This window comes from Pyrgilauda ruficollis, unplaced genomic scaffold, assembly GCF_017590135.1.
Source record: "Pyrgilauda ruficollis isolate IOZ18807 unplaced genomic scaffold, ASM1759013v1 scaffold3, whole genome shotgun sequence".
NCBI lineage: Eukaryota > Metazoa > Chordata > Aves > Passeriformes > Passeridae > Pyrgilauda > Pyrgilauda ruficollis.
The window spans coordinates 4,304,633-4,321,858 of record NW_024524377.1 but is presented as its reverse complement, the minus strand read 5'-3'; the positions used below and the strand labels follow the sequence as shown (position 1 = coordinate 4,321,858).

The 17,226-nt window shown below is 43.8% G+C and overlaps 1 protein-coding gene across 1 annotated transcript; it reads right to left on the bottom strand.

Annotated features, from left to right (window-relative positions):
- Positions 1–273: 273 nt before the first annotated feature.
- Positions 274–16,668, bottom strand: LCT (lactase). The gene is made up of 17 exons (XM_041473253.1): positions 16,005–16,668; positions 15,031–15,110; positions 13,691–13,774; positions 12,894–12,996; positions 12,470–12,545; positions 11,062–11,749; positions 10,031–10,676; positions 7,197–8,753; positions 6,593–6,861; positions 6,156–6,446; positions 5,143–5,341; positions 4,301–4,503; positions 3,829–3,938; positions 3,178–3,312; positions 2,068–2,291; positions 1,075–1,311; positions 274–485 (listed from the first exon to the last, which is right to left on the bottom strand). Exons 1-17 carry the CDS (start codon positions 16,666–16,668, stop codon positions 274–276), a joined length of 5,778 nt encoding a protein of 1,925 aa, XP_041329187.1.
- Between the last annotated feature and the right edge of the window lie 558 nt (positions 16,669–17,226).

The following is a 17,226-nucleotide window of genomic DNA, read 5'->3' as shown; positions in this document are numbered from 1 at the left end:
TATGCAGATTGGAACAACCAATTTTACTCTGGTCTTTGAGAAATCAAATCAGTAATGGCCATGGACAAAAGAGACAGTTAACATAGAAAAATAATTTTCCTCCCCCTTTTTAAATTGGAAAACAAACAACAAAATGCTGGGGAGCCATCTCTGAGGCAAGACAGAAAGCTGCAATACTGCAAGCAGTAGTTCCTTTTTCTGGTGGTATAGACTGTTTTGTTTTTTTTTTTTAAGAACAAACAAACCAAACAAATATTGTATGAGATGGAAATATTACAGTTTACTACTAAGTTCCATGTGTGATTGTTTATGGGATCTTTTGGACAATTTTCCATATTTGAATGCAAAAAGAGCCAAGCCCAGTGCTCCAACTACAGAAAGAGCAAAAAGCACATAGAGTGCTATTTCTGCACCTTGGGACGTCAAATCCAATCCCAAAAAGCGCACGCTGTCAGCTGCTCCTGGAGTGGGGTCTGTTGGTGTCACTGAATGGAAAAAACAATGACAAAGGGTTAGTGCAGAGCCAGTTCCATGCAGGTGTGGGCACTGCTGCTCCCTGCCTCCACCAGGAATTCTAGCTCTGAGTAAAGGCACAGCTGAGGCTGATAGTGCAATGCCTGATGGTACAGGTGAGTGTTCATTCCCAAACACCCACACTGGTTGCTTTTCGTTGTACTACTCCAGTGGAGAAGACACAAATGACAAAAGAATTGGTATTTTCAAAGCCTCACCCAAAACAAGGATTTGTATAAAGTATTCAAACTTTTTTCTAAACAATCTTGTGGGAATACTGCATGTGTGTGGTTTGGAAAACATCTTGGGCAGTTGTGTTGGAGAAAAGTCTAATGGAATAACTTTTGCTACATTCTTAAGACAGGTATATGTTGAGGTGCTCTTGCACAAGGTTTGGTTGTTAAGTCTGGTTTTGTGTAAGAAAGTGACATTGACTCGAGTGTTTAAAAAAAAGATTGCAGGAAATGGTGGTGTCTCTAAAAACCTTAGGATTATGGAACTCCTTTGGGATTAGGGTTAGATGCAAATACACAGAAGCACCATTTCTGCTGTGTCACTTACCTTCTGGCTCCTGTTCCAGACAGGGATGTGGGCCCGTGGCTGGGTCTGGAAAGCCATTGCAGTTTATGATCTGTGAGTAATACTTGGCTGAGGCCTTGGGGCGCCGTGGCAAGGCAGGGTCTGAGAAATTCACATGGTAGAGCCCAAACTTTTCCTCATAACCCGCTGCCCACTCAAGGTTGTCCATCAGTGTCCACGCAGTGTAGCCCCGTAGGTCGACACCATCGAGCACAACAGCTGCAGGGAGGAGCAGAGAGAACAGGTCACTGGTCACCCCTCGGCCAGCCAGGGCACGAAGGTGCTCCAGAACATCCACACATGGCACACAGGGAGATTATTGCCAACAAGCAGGTTCACTCAGTGCCCAGGACTGGACGCTGCTTTTCTCTGCTCCAAAAATCAAAGCTTTTGTGCAAGAAACAAAAGTTTAGGAATAGAGAAGAAAACCCACTAAAATGCAACCCAAACAAGAGTTTGTGGGGCCCTTAAAAGACAGTAAATGTCTGAACGTCTGACTGCTCCCAGTACATCAGAAAAGCAAATTGGAAAAACCATTTCCTGAAGTTGTTTGACCACTGCTGTAACTGAAACCAGTTTGGGAGTTGGGTTTTTACTGTTTTTTTTTTTTTTTAAATATGCAGTTTTTAGACACAGCAGTAGTAAGACTAGGAGTTAAGGAGTTTCTCAGTTAGTAGTACCTCTCTCACCAGGTGCACCAAACCAAGGAATCTGCAGGTTACACCACTAAACCCAGGGTTTGTTCTTCCTTTAGATCATCTTTCCTGGCACATTGGTGACTATCCATGAACCATTTTTGGTAAACCCAAAGGCTCCTTGGAGTGGTTTCAGTAAGCCCATGTGACTGTAACTTGCAAGTGGGATGGCAGTGGTCTTCCAGCTCTTTACTATTTGCTTTATACACATCAGTCTTGTGGCAAAGCCAGTGCTGCTCTCCAGAGCTTTGGATGACCAGATGTCAGTAATCACTCTTACCTTTCAGTGCCTCATTAATGTAGGTCCGATAGTAATGCATTCTCCAAGTGTCATTGAATTCAAAGGCTCCCCTTTCTGAGACCCCATTTTCAGTCACATAAATGGGAGGGTTGTTGTACTCTTCCTTTATCCACCTGAGGATCTTCCTGAACCCAAAGGGTGTCACCTTCAGCCAGAGGGAGCCAGAGCTCAGCCAGCTGCGGTCGGTCACTGTGGCTACGCCCCTGTGGAGGAGGACACTGCTCAGGGCCAGTCCCACGTGCCAGGCAGCTCCACGCCCAGGGCTGAGCTGCTGCTGGTGTGCTCACAAGCCTAAAAAACCCTTCGCATGTTTCAATTTACAATTACACTCTGTAAATCAGCTGTGGCTGACAATGTGGTGTTGGTTCCAAATCTTTGTATACTACCACGCCATTTCTACTTTTCAAGGCATAATGCAGCACTTGAGCACACAAAATTGCCCTTTACATTTCATGCAGGAATGAAATGAGCTCCCTGTTCTACAGGGTTAAACTATAAGGGGCTGGGATGTAGCATCAAAGGGTAGTTATTTCCAATTTCATCTATTCCCTGTGGAAACATTTTGGAAAGGACACAATTTCACCCCCATGTGTGGTCCCACCATTACCTGAATTCTCATTAGAAAAACTAGTAAGCTCCTATTGTTACTTTTTGAAGTTGAGGAATGAAATTAGTATCTAAATAAAAAATCCTGACTTAATCTATACTTAATCATGAAGTGATGTGGCTGTTTAGGCTTTGAAATTACATATATCCAATGCAGTGAGGGACCTAAACCTGTTTAACAGCAAGTGGATCAGTATCCATAAACCAGAATAACACCTCACAGTTTAAACTGCAGACTGGAAGCAGGAAATATGATAAATACTGTTTATCACCTCATGTCTGTAAGAAAAAGGCTGTTGCTGGACTTTTGAGAAAATAACAGCACCTCAGGTACTGCTTGGTTATATTATCCCTAGTATTGGTTTATAACAGCTTAAAACACCTATCTCACAGCTTTATTTGCTATAAATTTACACTTGTCAGTTAACCCAGGCTCCAGCTGTGCAGATTTTACTTGACCAATAATTTACATTCATCTCTTACCTATCAGAGTCATATGACATAACACCCTTAGAATAGTTTAGGTTGTATGTTAAAACCGTGGTATAATGATTTAGACCAAAGTAGTCATATGTGCCTTTAATTCTTTGTTTTTCACTTTCAGTAAATTCTGGAAGTCTGCAAGAGAAAACAGAGAATACACTTTGCACACACTCCATGGGTAATGCTGGGATCCCTAGTACCAGCACCACAAGCAGAAGGAGAGAAACTGGGAACGGAAAATAATAAATGTAACTGAGAGGGACCAGTGAGTTCAGTACATAGTTTTAAGAAAAGTTAAACCAATTTACCACAGGCATCAGGTAAAGTACTGTGGTTACTGTGTCACTGAGCTGAGAATTTATTACCCCAAAGATATATTCGTCAATTTAGTTTGCAAGAGAGGTAAAGACAGGGAATAGGCAAAGCCCCCCTTGCCTAGATTGGAACTAAATGATCTTTAAGGAAGGTCCCTTCCAACACAAACCATTCTGTGATTCTCTGAAAATATACACTAGAATTTTTCTGTGAGGATACAGTAAGCTTTGTTACAGTAACACTGGAATAGAATCAGTGAAATGTATCATTTCTGTAAGAAAAGCATGATTCAGCACAGCCAGTGAAACAAAAGCAGGTGTGTGCCTGGGCTCTTACCGGGACTTGCTCAGGCCCTGGGCCAGACTTCGTTCCCGAATCCTTCTTTTCATCACTTCACTGTAATCACCATTTTTGAAAATGGGGTGAGCAAACCAACCTAGAAAAAACTAAACCAGGAAATAAGGGAGGATAAATCATATATCAAAACTTGGAATTTAGCCATTCCTCTGTCATGTGCTGCTTTGTAGGTGATAATTGAATTTACAACAGGCACACGGAGATACAAAGAGATGCCCATATAACAGCAGTAAATTCAATAAGCTTTTGTCACTGCAACCATATTTTGTCTAATTTCTGTTGCATTCTTGGTCAGTCCCCATAAGAGGGGGATACAATTCCTTGCAGTGATGCCTCTGCCTCACCATTTTATTTCAGTGAGATGCTGACCTGGGTTCTGGGCACATCCAGCACCCAAAGAGGGGGTGTCACCTGGAGCAGCAGGGAGAGCTGTGACCAGGGGTCTCTGTACCTGCATGAATCGTCTGGCAGCTTCAACGTCCTCCTGGCTGTGTGGGTTGCATGGCTCTGCCCAGTCAGAGTTGATGGTGATGGAGATGAGCCCTCCCTGCTTGGCCCTGAAGGTCTCGTTGTAGAGGTGCCAGACCTCCGCGTGTGCTCTGATCAGGTTGTGTCCCACCACGTAGGGAGCGCGCCCTGGCCGAACTGAGATGCCTGCAGGGACAGGGACAGCATGGGCAGGGAGCAGCACTCCCCAGCCCTCTCATGGCTGCTTCCCAGGTTAACACAATCTCAGGGCACCCAGAACTGCCCCTGGTAAAGGAATGAATGTGCAACACCTGGTGCCCCAAGCCCAGCCGTGGGCTGGAATCAGTGCTAGGCAGAGGCAGCTGAAGGAGCAGCTTCCATGGGAAGGCTGTGCGAGGAGGACCCTGCATTGCCCCGTCCTCCCCTCTGGAGTGGGACATGGACTGCCAGCCCTGGCTACAGGCTGCTGCTGCCAGTTTGGAAAGCAGAAAGCTGTGTGTTCAGGTCAGCTCACATCCCCTCTTTTGGTTCTACTCTGCTGCTGAGCTGGGTCATCCTTCAGCCCTAAATCTTCTCCACAGTCCCTGAAGCTGGTCTGGAAATAAGGACTGCTCCAGGCAGCAAATGTAATCCAGACTTGGAGGTGACAGGCAGAGTAAAAGAAGGACCTGTTCACCACACCACAGCTATCCAAACCCATATATCCACAGCACACCAGTTTTCTTGTTCTACCTTTTCAAGCCACAAGGAACTGCTCTGCTGCAGCATAAAACAATTGTGCTGACAGTGCCATGAGGGCTCTGAGTCTATGCCCAGCAGTCTTACCTGGAGCAGCTGTGCCAACGCCATAGCCAAGATAGGCGGTGTTGTAGGGTTCATTGAGGGTTATCCAAAATTTCACTTTATCCCCCAGCCTCTGGAAAAGGACCTCAGCATATTCCTTAAACCTCTGAACTATAGCATCATTCTCCCACCCACCAACATCCTGCAGTGCCTGTGGGAGGTCCCAGTGATAGAGAGTTACCTGTAGGGAAAGACAGGAGGACAAAGGACTCAACCAGTCACTCTCACAGTAACTCAGAATCATTTATCACAAATAAACTGTGCTTTGATCTGCAGTTACCTGTTCCTAATGTAGTTTGATGTTGTAGTGATCACTCATGCACTCAATAAAATACATTTTTGCCAGTTTCTTTAGGGACTGCCTAATGGTGAAGATGAAGCTTTTACCAAAAACCACCTTGTGACAGCCAGAACTCACCAGTGAAGAACTGCTGCACCTGCACTGACTCAGGTGAAATACAATCCACTAGAACACCTGTCTGGGCTGGTACAGGGGTATGAGGACAGCTCAAAGGCACTCAACAGTGTTGGAAGAGCTGATTGATGCAGGGGTGAGGTCACTGTCCATTGTATGTGACAAACAACACTGACCAGTGGAGCTTCCTGACTCCCGGGAAAAGAATAAAGCTATGTCCATCTCTAAGAAAGGCAAGAAGAAAGATCCTGGGAACTACATTAGCCAGTCTCACCTCAGTGTCTGAAAGATTCCTGCACAAGTCCCTGTGGAATCTATTTCCAAGGTAATGGGACAAAACTGGAAACAGCAAACAGTAAGTTTACTGTGGTCTTTCCAGGTAGTAATTTCAACACATCCCTACATTCCCAGTTCATTTGCTTATGCAATACCCCATGTTTCTTCACAAAATGAAATGAAAAACCATGAAAAACAATTTCTCTGTGAAGGAGGGTACGGATTGGAACACACACATTGCTCTGAGCATCAGATTTGGGGTTTGCTATTTTTTAGTAACCTTAAAGTTACTGGGTGTAGTTACCTGAGGCGTGATGTTGGCTGCCAGAAGGGCATCAATCAGCCTTTCATAGTAGTTCAGTCCCTTTTCATTGATGTATCTGGTGGTCCCATCTGGGAGAACGCGGGACCAGGAGATTGAAAAGCGATAGTGAGACACCTTGAGGCTTTTCAGCATTTCCACATCCTCCTCAATCCTGTGGTAGCTGTCACAAGCTACATCTCCAGTCGCATCGTTGCTGATTCTCAAGGGAGTGTGGGAATATTTGTCCCAAATGCTAAGTCCTTTCCCATCTGCTCTCCATCCTCCCTCAATCTGTAATTGAAAATGGGGGAAAAATTATTAGCAAACCCAAATTTAGGTCTCAGCCTAGCAAAGAATTCAGCCTGTTATTCTTTGTGGTGCCACACAATGAATTAACTGTCCACAGATACTTCAGGAGTCCACCTCGGTTTCCTGACCTGGTAAGCTGCAGTTGCTACACTCCACAAGAAGTTCTCTGGAAACTCTCCATATAGGAATTCATCTTCCTTGGGCAGTGGGATGCCATTATTGTGGATGATTTCAGCATAGTACACAGCAGAGCGTTTTGGCGTCCTCGGCCTGTTGGGGTTGTCAAAATCAATCTGGTGCAATCCAAATCTTGGATCATAACCATCCACCCATTCAAAGTTATCCATCAGAGACCAAGCGTTGTATCCTTTCAGATTAACACCATCTACCTTGTAAGCTGAAAGACCAGAAAAAAAATGGAGGAGCATCAGTGGCATAATCACACATTAAATGAACCCTAAGGAATTCACATGCAAGCACATACAGGCTCCTGGGTTCATACAGGTGGCACTGGTCAACTAACATTGAGAGAATCTTCATAGCTCTAGGAAACCAAGTACAGCCATGCAAAGGAGAACATAAAATCAAACATTATGTTATATTGTGTTCAAACTATTTAAAGACTGATATCAATCACTTTTAAAGTACTTTGCAGAGGAGTTGAGTAACCAGAAATCTAGAGAGGAGACACACAACACCAGAACAAAACAGAACAAAAGCAAATTCTGGTACCTTTTAAAGCTTCATCAATGTATGTTTTGTAGTAAAATATCCTGGCATTGTCATCAACATCAGATTTGGCCTTTTTCCCCACGCCGTTCTCAATGATATATATTGGGGGGTTTCCATATTCCTCTTTGATCCAGTTCAGTACCCTCCTCAGACCCCAGGCCACAGGCCGATGGTCAGTGAGAGCTGAGGTAGGCCAGGAGCTGTCAACTGTTACTGAAACTTCCTGGTCATACTCATAAGAGAAGGGCCTCAGACGTGTTGTTGAATGGCTTACAATTTTGGAGGAGTATGTGTTGAAGCAGAAGACATCCGCCGTGCCCCGGATGTATTCACGCTCCTCCGCTGTGAAAACCGGCAGGCGCGATGACGGCAGGTTCTGGAGCTCACTCCTGTTCCCAACTTTCCACTTCATGACCTCGGGGTAGTCCCCGTTTTTGAAAATCGGGTGTGTGAACCAACCCACCAAAAACTGCAGGTACCTGTCAGCAGCTTCAATGTCCCTGGGGTCACTTGGTGTCTTTGGCTCAGCCCAGCTAATGAAGGGGCACAGGGCAATGACCCCTCCCTGACTCGCTCTGTATTTGTCATCGTAGGTGTGGTAGACCCTGGCATGAGCTTTCAGTAAGATGTGGGCAACCCTGTAGGGAGCGCTGCCAGGCTCCTTGACATTGGGTGGGAACAACCCTTTGCCGTAGCCCAGCCAAGCAATGATGTTGGGTTCATTGATAGTAATCCAGAACTTCACCCTGTCCCCAAAGGTCTGGAAACAGAAGTCTGCAAAGCTGTCAAACAGGTCAATCAGTTCATTGCTCTCCCAGCCACCAATGTCCTGGAGAGCTTGTGGTAGGTCCCAGTGGTAGAGAGTGACAATTGGAGTGATGTTGTTTGCAATCAGTCCATCAATGAGACGGTTGTAGTATGCAACTCCATGGCTGTTGATTGAGTTGTTCCTTCCAGTGGGGAAAATTCGAGGCCAGGACAGGGAAAAACGATAGTTCTTTACCCCTAAGGCTCTCAGCATGTAAATATCTTCCTCCACCCTGTTGTAGCTATCACAAGCTATATCTCCAGTATTGTTATTGTTTACATTTCCTGGGACATGGGTGAAGTTATCCCAAATGCTGGGTCCTTTGCCATCAGCATCCCAACCTCCCTCTATCTGGTAGGCAGAGGAAGACACACCCCATGTAAAATCATCTGGGAATGTCCCATAAAAATACATGTCTCTTTCAAAGGCAGTCTGGGATGAAAACTTCTGCCAGACAACCTTTGCCTTGGAGGGAACTTCTGATGCTGGTAAATTTGGCAGCTTTGATGGCACAGGTCGGTCAAACACCACTGGTGCAAATCTGCTCAAGGCTTGGGATGGAAAACCATTTTTTTCAATAACACTGGAATAGAAGTAAGCAGATGCCTTGGGAGTCCTTGGTCTGTTGCTATCTTCAAAGTCCACATGATGCAGCCCAAATTTTAGGCTGTATCCCGCTGGGCCTTCAAAGCCATCTATCAGGGATCGAGCAATGTAGGACCGGACATCAACGGCGTCCAGTTTCACCGCTGTCACAGAAATGAGACATTTGTTAATCACCCACCTGAACATTTCCTGAACACAGCTCTGCACAACAGAAGCAACACAGCCAAGGATAAGTGTGACAAGCCAAGCATTTACAAATGGTTTTAAAGACTAAAAAAACTTCCCAAACAATTAGGAGTATCTGGTAGGAAAAGCAGTCAGCATGGTAATAGGAGCTGGTGAAATGCTTAGTGATAGAAATGTGTGAGAAAATAAGTATTTGTCAAGAGGTATCTGAGTACAGGACACTTGTGCCACTGATATCCCTTCTCCTGTGTTCTTGTTTTCAAGCAGATTTCATCAACTTAGGTGTATGGTTCACTTTTAGATTTAACATTATAATTAAACTGAAATATTGCCGGTAATTTAGTGCTTGCCTATTTTCCCTGAGCACAGGAGAGCTTCTTTTAGCTGAACTGTGTACCCAATACCAGCACAGGCAAGTCCAGCATCCCTCCTCACATTGCTTACAAAAAAGCACTAAATGTCTCTAATTCAAAAAAAAGTTCACTCCCATGTGCAGTCCATCCTCTTTACTTCTGCTGAGGCATAACAGCAACGCTAAATTGTGTTTTCTGTAGCTCTTTCAACACTTCTAGCAGTATGTTGAGATCTAGGTCAAGCAGATCAAATGCTGTATACACTGATCACCAACATATTTAATACAGCATATTTAATGTTTCCCTGACAGTACTGTTTAGTCTATCTAGAGAGCATCAGTCAAATCTCTATTTGAAATCTCAGCTCTCTGTGTTTGTCCAGAAGTTGCCACAGATGCTATTTTTATGTTAAAAGATACACAGCTTGCAAAGATAGAGGCATAACCTAAACATTCTCAAAATGGCTGAGGTAGAAATTTCAGGAAGATATTTCCAGTCTGAAGTGGTTACTGCCATGTAGATCTGATTAACTGGTAAAGGCAGTTCAGCCCCAATTTATGAGAAGCCTGCAGGCCAGTCATCTCCAGGAGAACTGGAGTGTATGAACAGTGTTCTCACAGAGGGACTGACCTTAGGGTCCAGGCTACATTAATCCATATTTTAAAAAAATGCATTCCAATATCTAAAGAGAATGGAGAGCTCTATATCTGGACACCAGATAGACTTAAGTATATAAAGTCATACTCAATACCTACACCACAGGAGGCTGACCTTACATCACTGTGCAAGTGGTGATGTTTTAAAGTTAACCACCATGGAAGGGCTAAGAGTAACCACTTGCCATGATTAAGAGAAAATAAAATAATTTGATTTCTCCATACCTTTCAGGGCCTCATTGATGTACTGGCGGAAATAATCCACTCGCATAGTGTCATTGAGAAGATCCCCGGCGTCTCCTGTCGGCACACCATTCCCTGCTATGTATATTGGGATCTTTGACCCTGTGTATTCCTGGGATACAAACTTCAGCAGCCTTCTTAATCCCCAAGGGACCACATGGACCCAAGAAGAGGCAGCCTGTGGCCAGGAAGGATCTACATGCAAGGAGAAGTTCCCAATGCTCTCGTAGCCCGGTGTGCACACCCTGTCAGCCCCGGCACTGACCAGGCGGGAAGTGTAATGGGAAAGGCCAAAGAAATCTGCAGTCCCTCTCACCAAGGACTTCTCCTCCTCTGTAAACACAGGCAGCTGTGCAACTGTCGTGGAGCACTGCTGGTTGACTTCCTGGATCTGAGCCTTCAGGACATCCGGATAATCACCATTAACAAATATGGGGTGAGCAAACCAGCCAAGCATGAACTGCAGGTACCTCTCAGATGCCCTCACGTCCTCGGAGCTGCTTGGAGTCTTGGGTTCAGCCCAGTCCGAGTTCAGCACCAGCCCCACCTTTCCCAGTTGCTGAGAACGGTATTTGTCATTATACAAGTGCCAGACCTTGGCATGAGCCTTGAGAATTGTGTGAGCAACCTGGGAAGCAGAAAGCAGAGGAAAATGTGTCACACTGCATTGCACAAAAACTCTTAAGCACTGGGTTTATTGCCATGTGAAAATGCCCTCTCCATCCAAAAGAAAACACCTTGACAAAACAAATAATTATGGACAAGGAGTGTAGCAGGTTTTGGAATAAGCAAAAGCATCTGACTACCCATCCACGTCAGCTTTCAGAATAGAAAAATAAAATAACATCTGGACTTTATTAACAAACTCATTTTTAACAGGTTTCATAAATCCAGCAACTAAATAGTTGTCTCAGAGGCCACATTAGGTTTGAACGTAGTTGAAGCACAGAACCAGCATGGAAAGCAACCCAACAAGAGTAGCTGCAGGATCCTAATTATTCCTGTGTCCCTACCTTGTAAGATGCTGCTCCTGGGTCAGTGATTCCTGGAGGATGCTCTCCGGTGCCATAGCCAGCGTAGCTGATAACCCAGGGCTCATGGAACGTAACCCAGAGCTTGACCCGATCCCCAAACTTGGAAAAGCAGAAGTCTGCATAGTTCACAAAAGCATCTATGATGCTTTCATTCTGCCAGCCACCAAGAGCCTGCAGAGCTTGGGGCAGGTCCCAGTGGAAGAGAGTCACCATGGGCTCAATTTTAGAGTCTAACAAGCGGTCAATTAAGTGGTTGTAATAATCAATACCCTTGGAATTGATGGTCTTGTTGGTGCCAGTAGGGAAAATTCTAGACCAGGATACAGAGAATTTGTACAGCTGGGGGTGAAGACCTCTAAGCAGGTAAATGTCATAGCTGGTTTTATAGTAGCTGTCACATGCCACGTCTGCTGTTTGGTTCATGTGGACATGGCCCCCATGCCCAAACTGGTCCCAGATGCTCTCTCCTCTCCCATCCTCTGCCCAAGCTCCTTCGACGTTAAAGGCACCTGTGGATATGCCCCAGAGGAACCCACTTGGGAACACATCTTGCAGGAAAGAATCCCTCTCTGATTCAGACCATTCAGAAAACATTTCCCAGACTGTTTGATAGGAGGACCGAGGGGCAAGAACAGCAACTGGGTTTTCCTGTAGATTATTTGTTTCACTGTAAATATAATAAATAGAAGTTAAAATCTCCAAGGTGAATGCCAGTGCCACAAAACTTGCAAATACAGAGTATAAAGGAAGTTTGCCTCCAATTCAGGTCACATAAGCCATGTATAGTTCCTCTGACATCTGATCAGTCTAACCCTGCTGTCTCCCACCTGGGACATGGAAGGCAGTGGGTAACTGCAGAACAGTTCTTTGCATGTAGAGTCTCATAATCCATTAGTTAGGTCAGGGGTGCAAACAAAATCTTTGCAGTGAGAAGCAATTTCCCATGCTACTTCATGAGTTTCTTCCATTGTAATCCTTAGCATCTCCCTTCACCATGACATCTCCCACGTTTTCATAAGCTCAACTGGCTTCTCCCCTAAGAAAACCTCTATTGGATTTGTTTATTTATAACCATTTTGCTCTTGAAAAAGGCAGAAGGCTTGAAAAATGTACTTGTTACTATTGGCTTGAAGGTGCAATTTGGGTAACCAAGGATGAGAGACTGGAAGAGGATTACATTATAGGATTAGTAGCAGGATAGAGGATTGCAAGTAATTGGAAGAGACTGGGCTCAGCAGAAAAACAGCCCTTTGCAGCCCTTTCAGCAACTAACAGCAGACTTTACCACTAAAATGTCTTGTCTCTCCCTGCACATATGTTTCTAGAGGAAGCTGTTTTATTACTGTATCTTATACTATTGTATGGTGTTACAGTATTTTTTTAGTACCTTAAAACATGAGGTAAGTAGTCCAAGAACTCATTAATGTCATACCCAATCATATGTGCTTCTTCTTTATTAATAGCTGCAAACAAACAAATGGTAAGTGATGGACATAGTCTTAGATGCCATGGACTGCATGACACTACTTGTAACAAAAAATTATATCTTGAAAGAAATTTTTCCTAGTATCCAACCTAAACTTCCCCTTCTGCAATTTGAGGCTGACGAAAGGTATGAAAAGATCTGGGGAAGATATCCTGTTTCCCCTCCCTCAACACTCACCATCCATCCTTAATTTTCCAAGAATAGTATAAAAAACTGTGAAGTTATTTCCCCTAATAGCAGCAGCCTAGATTGGATGATTTGGAATTTCCTCTACAAGTTATCATGCAGATCTTAACCAAAAAACTCTTCTTTGAACATCACTCACCTGTGACAATGGCAGCTACTGGTATGAAAGGATGCTCTTCCATGGAGGCACAGTCAAAGACCTTTAAACTAAAAACCAAGATGTCTTTGTCCTTCCACACACTCTGCAAAATAGAAATCAGGGAGCAGTATGAAAAGAAGCATCAGCCAGATACTAAAACCATACTCTTGGCATTTTTCGCATTTTACATGGGCAGCTCCTTATCCTGCTCCCCAGACACTGGATGACTCTTTGCTTAAGAATTTTAAAAATGCAGTTCACTACCAGAGATTTAATATAGGTTATAATAGGTACCAGCCTACAGCATTACTGATGTTGGTGCTGCCAGATCTAATCCTTTAACAAACTCACCCTCAGTAACATTTCTAGCACCTGATGATGATTTCTACCCCTGCTGATGAGGAATGTGAAGTTTGGTAGCACTGCTGTAGAGCTCATGCTGGACTTTAATATCTTTCAGTACTTAGGTATTGGTCTAACAGCTTAGCTACCAAACACTTAGCATGTGAGAGAGAAGGTTTTTCAGCCCCAGACAAAAGAATTTTGCCATTCCAGCTGTTAAGGCATCAATCATAAGCATTGACCAAGATGATCCTTTCCAGCATTTTCCAATAAGTTTTTAAGTCAGAATAACAACAGAGAAATGAGCATTTTGCAGCTGCTTCCTAATGTAGCTGCTGCCTGAGCTTTCACAGAAAATCAGAACTCTTTAGACATGCATCACAGCACATGAAATTCTGCTCCTATTTATGGTCTGTTGTTTGATGCTACTATTTTAACCCTGTGCATAACCTTACCCGGAATTCACTCCACTTCTTGTCAAAATCTGTTTCATTTCCACAATGGTACTGAAGGTTAAGAGACACAAAGTCTACTGAATCCTGAAAAAAAGAAAAGGAAAATAATCATGCTGGAGAAAAATGGGATTTTTTTAAAGTATTACTTTAAAAATACATAAAACTGTGTAAGGTTTGATAAAGATATACTACTGGAGTAAGAAGCCATACAGCTGTATGGAGCACTGGACAATACAGAGAGCACAAACTGGATACTGTATGGGAAGATGGGCTTTGTATGTCTCCTTCCAAACAAAGTACAACTTAACTAAATTAAATTCTATTTTATGAATTTAATATTAATGATTTACAGGTAATTTCTTAATGTCTGTTTATGATTTATCAGAGAAACCTTTATAACTGAACTGAACTGAACTACTGGTTCAGGTATATAACATAATATAACCCTTGGTTGAAAGTCCACTTCAGAAAACTTTAATCATTCCATACCACAAGTGTTATGCCACTAGAAGTCATCAACCTCAAGGGAACAGATTGCACTCTCTTGTCAAACCAGTTGATGAAGTTGAAAGAAAACTGATAAGCTTTTCAGTTTGTTTGTCAGTCCAAGGTTCTCTTCTATTCAGTCAGTTTGTCTCAAACTTCTTTGCTCTCCCTACAAACCACACCTTGCTTAAATCCTACAATATTGCTTGACCTGGTTCTAAGTTTTGAAGGATTATGAATACAGAAAAAAACCCTGCACTGTCATGTGTACATTACAACCTACATCAACATCTGCTGGGTGAGGACAGCTATGAACAGGGAACTGGATCTTTAAGAAAAAATCTCATTGCCTTTGTAGAGATTACATTCTCCTTGTATTGTGCCATCCCTGTGCAACTACATCACTTTTAGCACAGCTCAGTCTGGGTTTTAACATAGTTAGCAGATATTTGAAATAGCAGCTAGTCAGGATAACGTATCCATATCTTTGATGGTGCACTAAGTACACCTGCAGAGAAAATGTTAACAGGTACATTTTCTGGACACACCTTTATCATTTAGCAAAGCTAAATCAAGTATATTGCTAACATTGCCAATTATGAGAGCAAATTTGTCTCCATGTAGCTTAAATCAGTGCCTACCAGCCAAGAAAAGATGCTGAAATAATTTTTAAATCAGTGGTTTCACATAATCAGACTAATCAAATAATTAAAGCTCGTAAACTGGTCAACCTGCTAAAATCTTATTTAACTTGCAACAAGTCATTTGATCCCATACATAAAACCAAAGCTAAATCAAGGCAAATTTATATAATTTTGGAAATATTTCCTTAATGAGGAAATATTATGAGCTACCTGAAGAGAAACTGAAAGCAATTCTGATGAAGCACTATCCAAGACATGATCCATTTCCAAAGCAATGGACAGCTTTCCACCTTGAGAAAGAAAGAGGCAGTCTGTTGATCACATATTAAGGACAAATAAATATTTCAGTTTACTGCAGTAATTTTAAAACCAGTTTTAAATTGTTGAATCTGTGGAACACCAGGCACTGCTCCAGGCAGTTGATCTCAGGATACCCTTTGTGATTTCAATGGAGAACTGCAGAAGGTAATAATTCGAAGGCATCATTCAAGGAGCCTTTGTAAATAAAATGCCCTCCCACTCCCTGCATAAATAATAGCTTTATTAATTTTCACGCCTTTGTGATGGTTCTACAATTTTTTTAATGCATTTTATACTGAATGTTTTTGAGATGTTGGAGTGGCAGGAACTTGGAGGGGCAGGAGATGCAGGAGGGAATCTGGGCAACTTCTAAGGGCTATTACCAGATAGTGTGAACTGTACAACAAAGTATTCCTGACAAATGCAAGAATTAAAAATTAATTAACTAATTAAAAATTTGGGAAAAGAAATAGTGACTCAGCCAGTTCTGTGGGTCGTCTGTCTGGGACAGAAAAGTTCCAAGACCAAAGAAGGCAGACCCAAGGAGATATCTGCTTGGAAAATCCCAGCTACCCATCACGGAAGAGGTGAAATTCTGTGTAACACAGGTAGATTTGGGATTTAATTACTGTAAACCCCGGTGTCTGCAATAAGGAAAGTCAAACAAAGGGCATGGCAGACTTCCTCACAGTTATTGCTATGTAGGAGATTTCCTGTGCCTTTTTTTTCAGAGTTTCAGATGCACTTCAGAGAGGTTTTAGTCTTTCCTCTGAGTCAGGAAGAGGCATACAAAAATATCTACACAGAGACTGAATGTAGCAGTTGCCATTTAATCCTATCACAAAATATTTGTGAGTCATACTGAAAAACCCTGCTCTCCTTACCTGCTGCTGAGATTTTCTCATGGAGCATTGCGTAAAATCCTTCATGAGCAGCAGCCACAGCCTGGACCCGTTCCTGGGGCTCAGCGTAGGGCAGGCTTTGAAGGACCTCCGGCAGGTCACTGAAGGAGAGCCACACATCCACCAGGTCCCCAAAGGCACGGAAGCTGAAATCTACATACTCCACAAAAAGCTCAGAAAAAGCCCTGGCTCTCCTCCCACCGGCCTGCGCGGCCACGGCGCCGGGGACAGGGCCGCGGTGCAGCAGCAGCACGGCCCTGAGCCCCGCGGCAGCCAGCGCCTCCAGCAGCTGCCGGTAGCACCGCACCTGGGCTCCATCCGCCTCCATGGCGTTCCCCTCGGGAAGGACGCGGGCCCACGGCAGGAGCAGGCTGTAGTGCGTCACCCCCAGCTCACGGAGCTGCGAGAAGTAGCGGGGCAGCTCGGAAGCCATGAGATCTGGCTGGCACAGGTAACCCGGGGCTTCAGCCACGGCAGGGCTCTGCTGGTCCTGGGGCAGGATCTGGTCCTGCAGGCCCAATCTCTTTGCCAGCTCACTGGGTAGGGGCCCAGCAATGGTGATAAAATTCTGAGCCAATTCCCCATCTATGCCAAGGCTGAGAGAAACCAACAGAAAAAGGATGACTGTCTTACAACTCAGGTCCATTTCTGAACCTTGCTTCAGAAACAACTACTCCACACTACTTATACAGCAGTAGAAGTAATATTTAACTGAAATTATCTCTTCCATAGATAAACGTTCTCTGAATTAGCTGACACTGGAATAACAGACCAGGACTTTCACTGTAGATAAAAAGACATAGATGAACACAAAAACCACGTTCAATCAGCTGGAGAAAGCTCATGTGAAAACATTTTCTCAGATGTTTGTTTCCCTTTATGTTTAAATACCAGTTGACATTTGCTAATATTGCCTCCCATTTAGAGGAAGATGAAATAAGTAGATAAACCTTCCCTCTCTTTTTGGCCTTTTTCAGCTTTAGAAGAATCCCAGCACAGCTCTGGATGCAAAACCAACAAAAGCAGTGTTTGTTATCTGCATGGCTGGGGCTGGGTCAACCACAGCTCAGGGCGTGCAGGGCAGCAGGAGGCACATGTGAGCTCTAATCCTGGGTGAATAAAGGAAATCTGAGATGTGGCACCTCACCCAGCTGGAAAAGTGACCCTGATGTGAATTCAGGCAGCAGCAAGAGTAACATCCAGG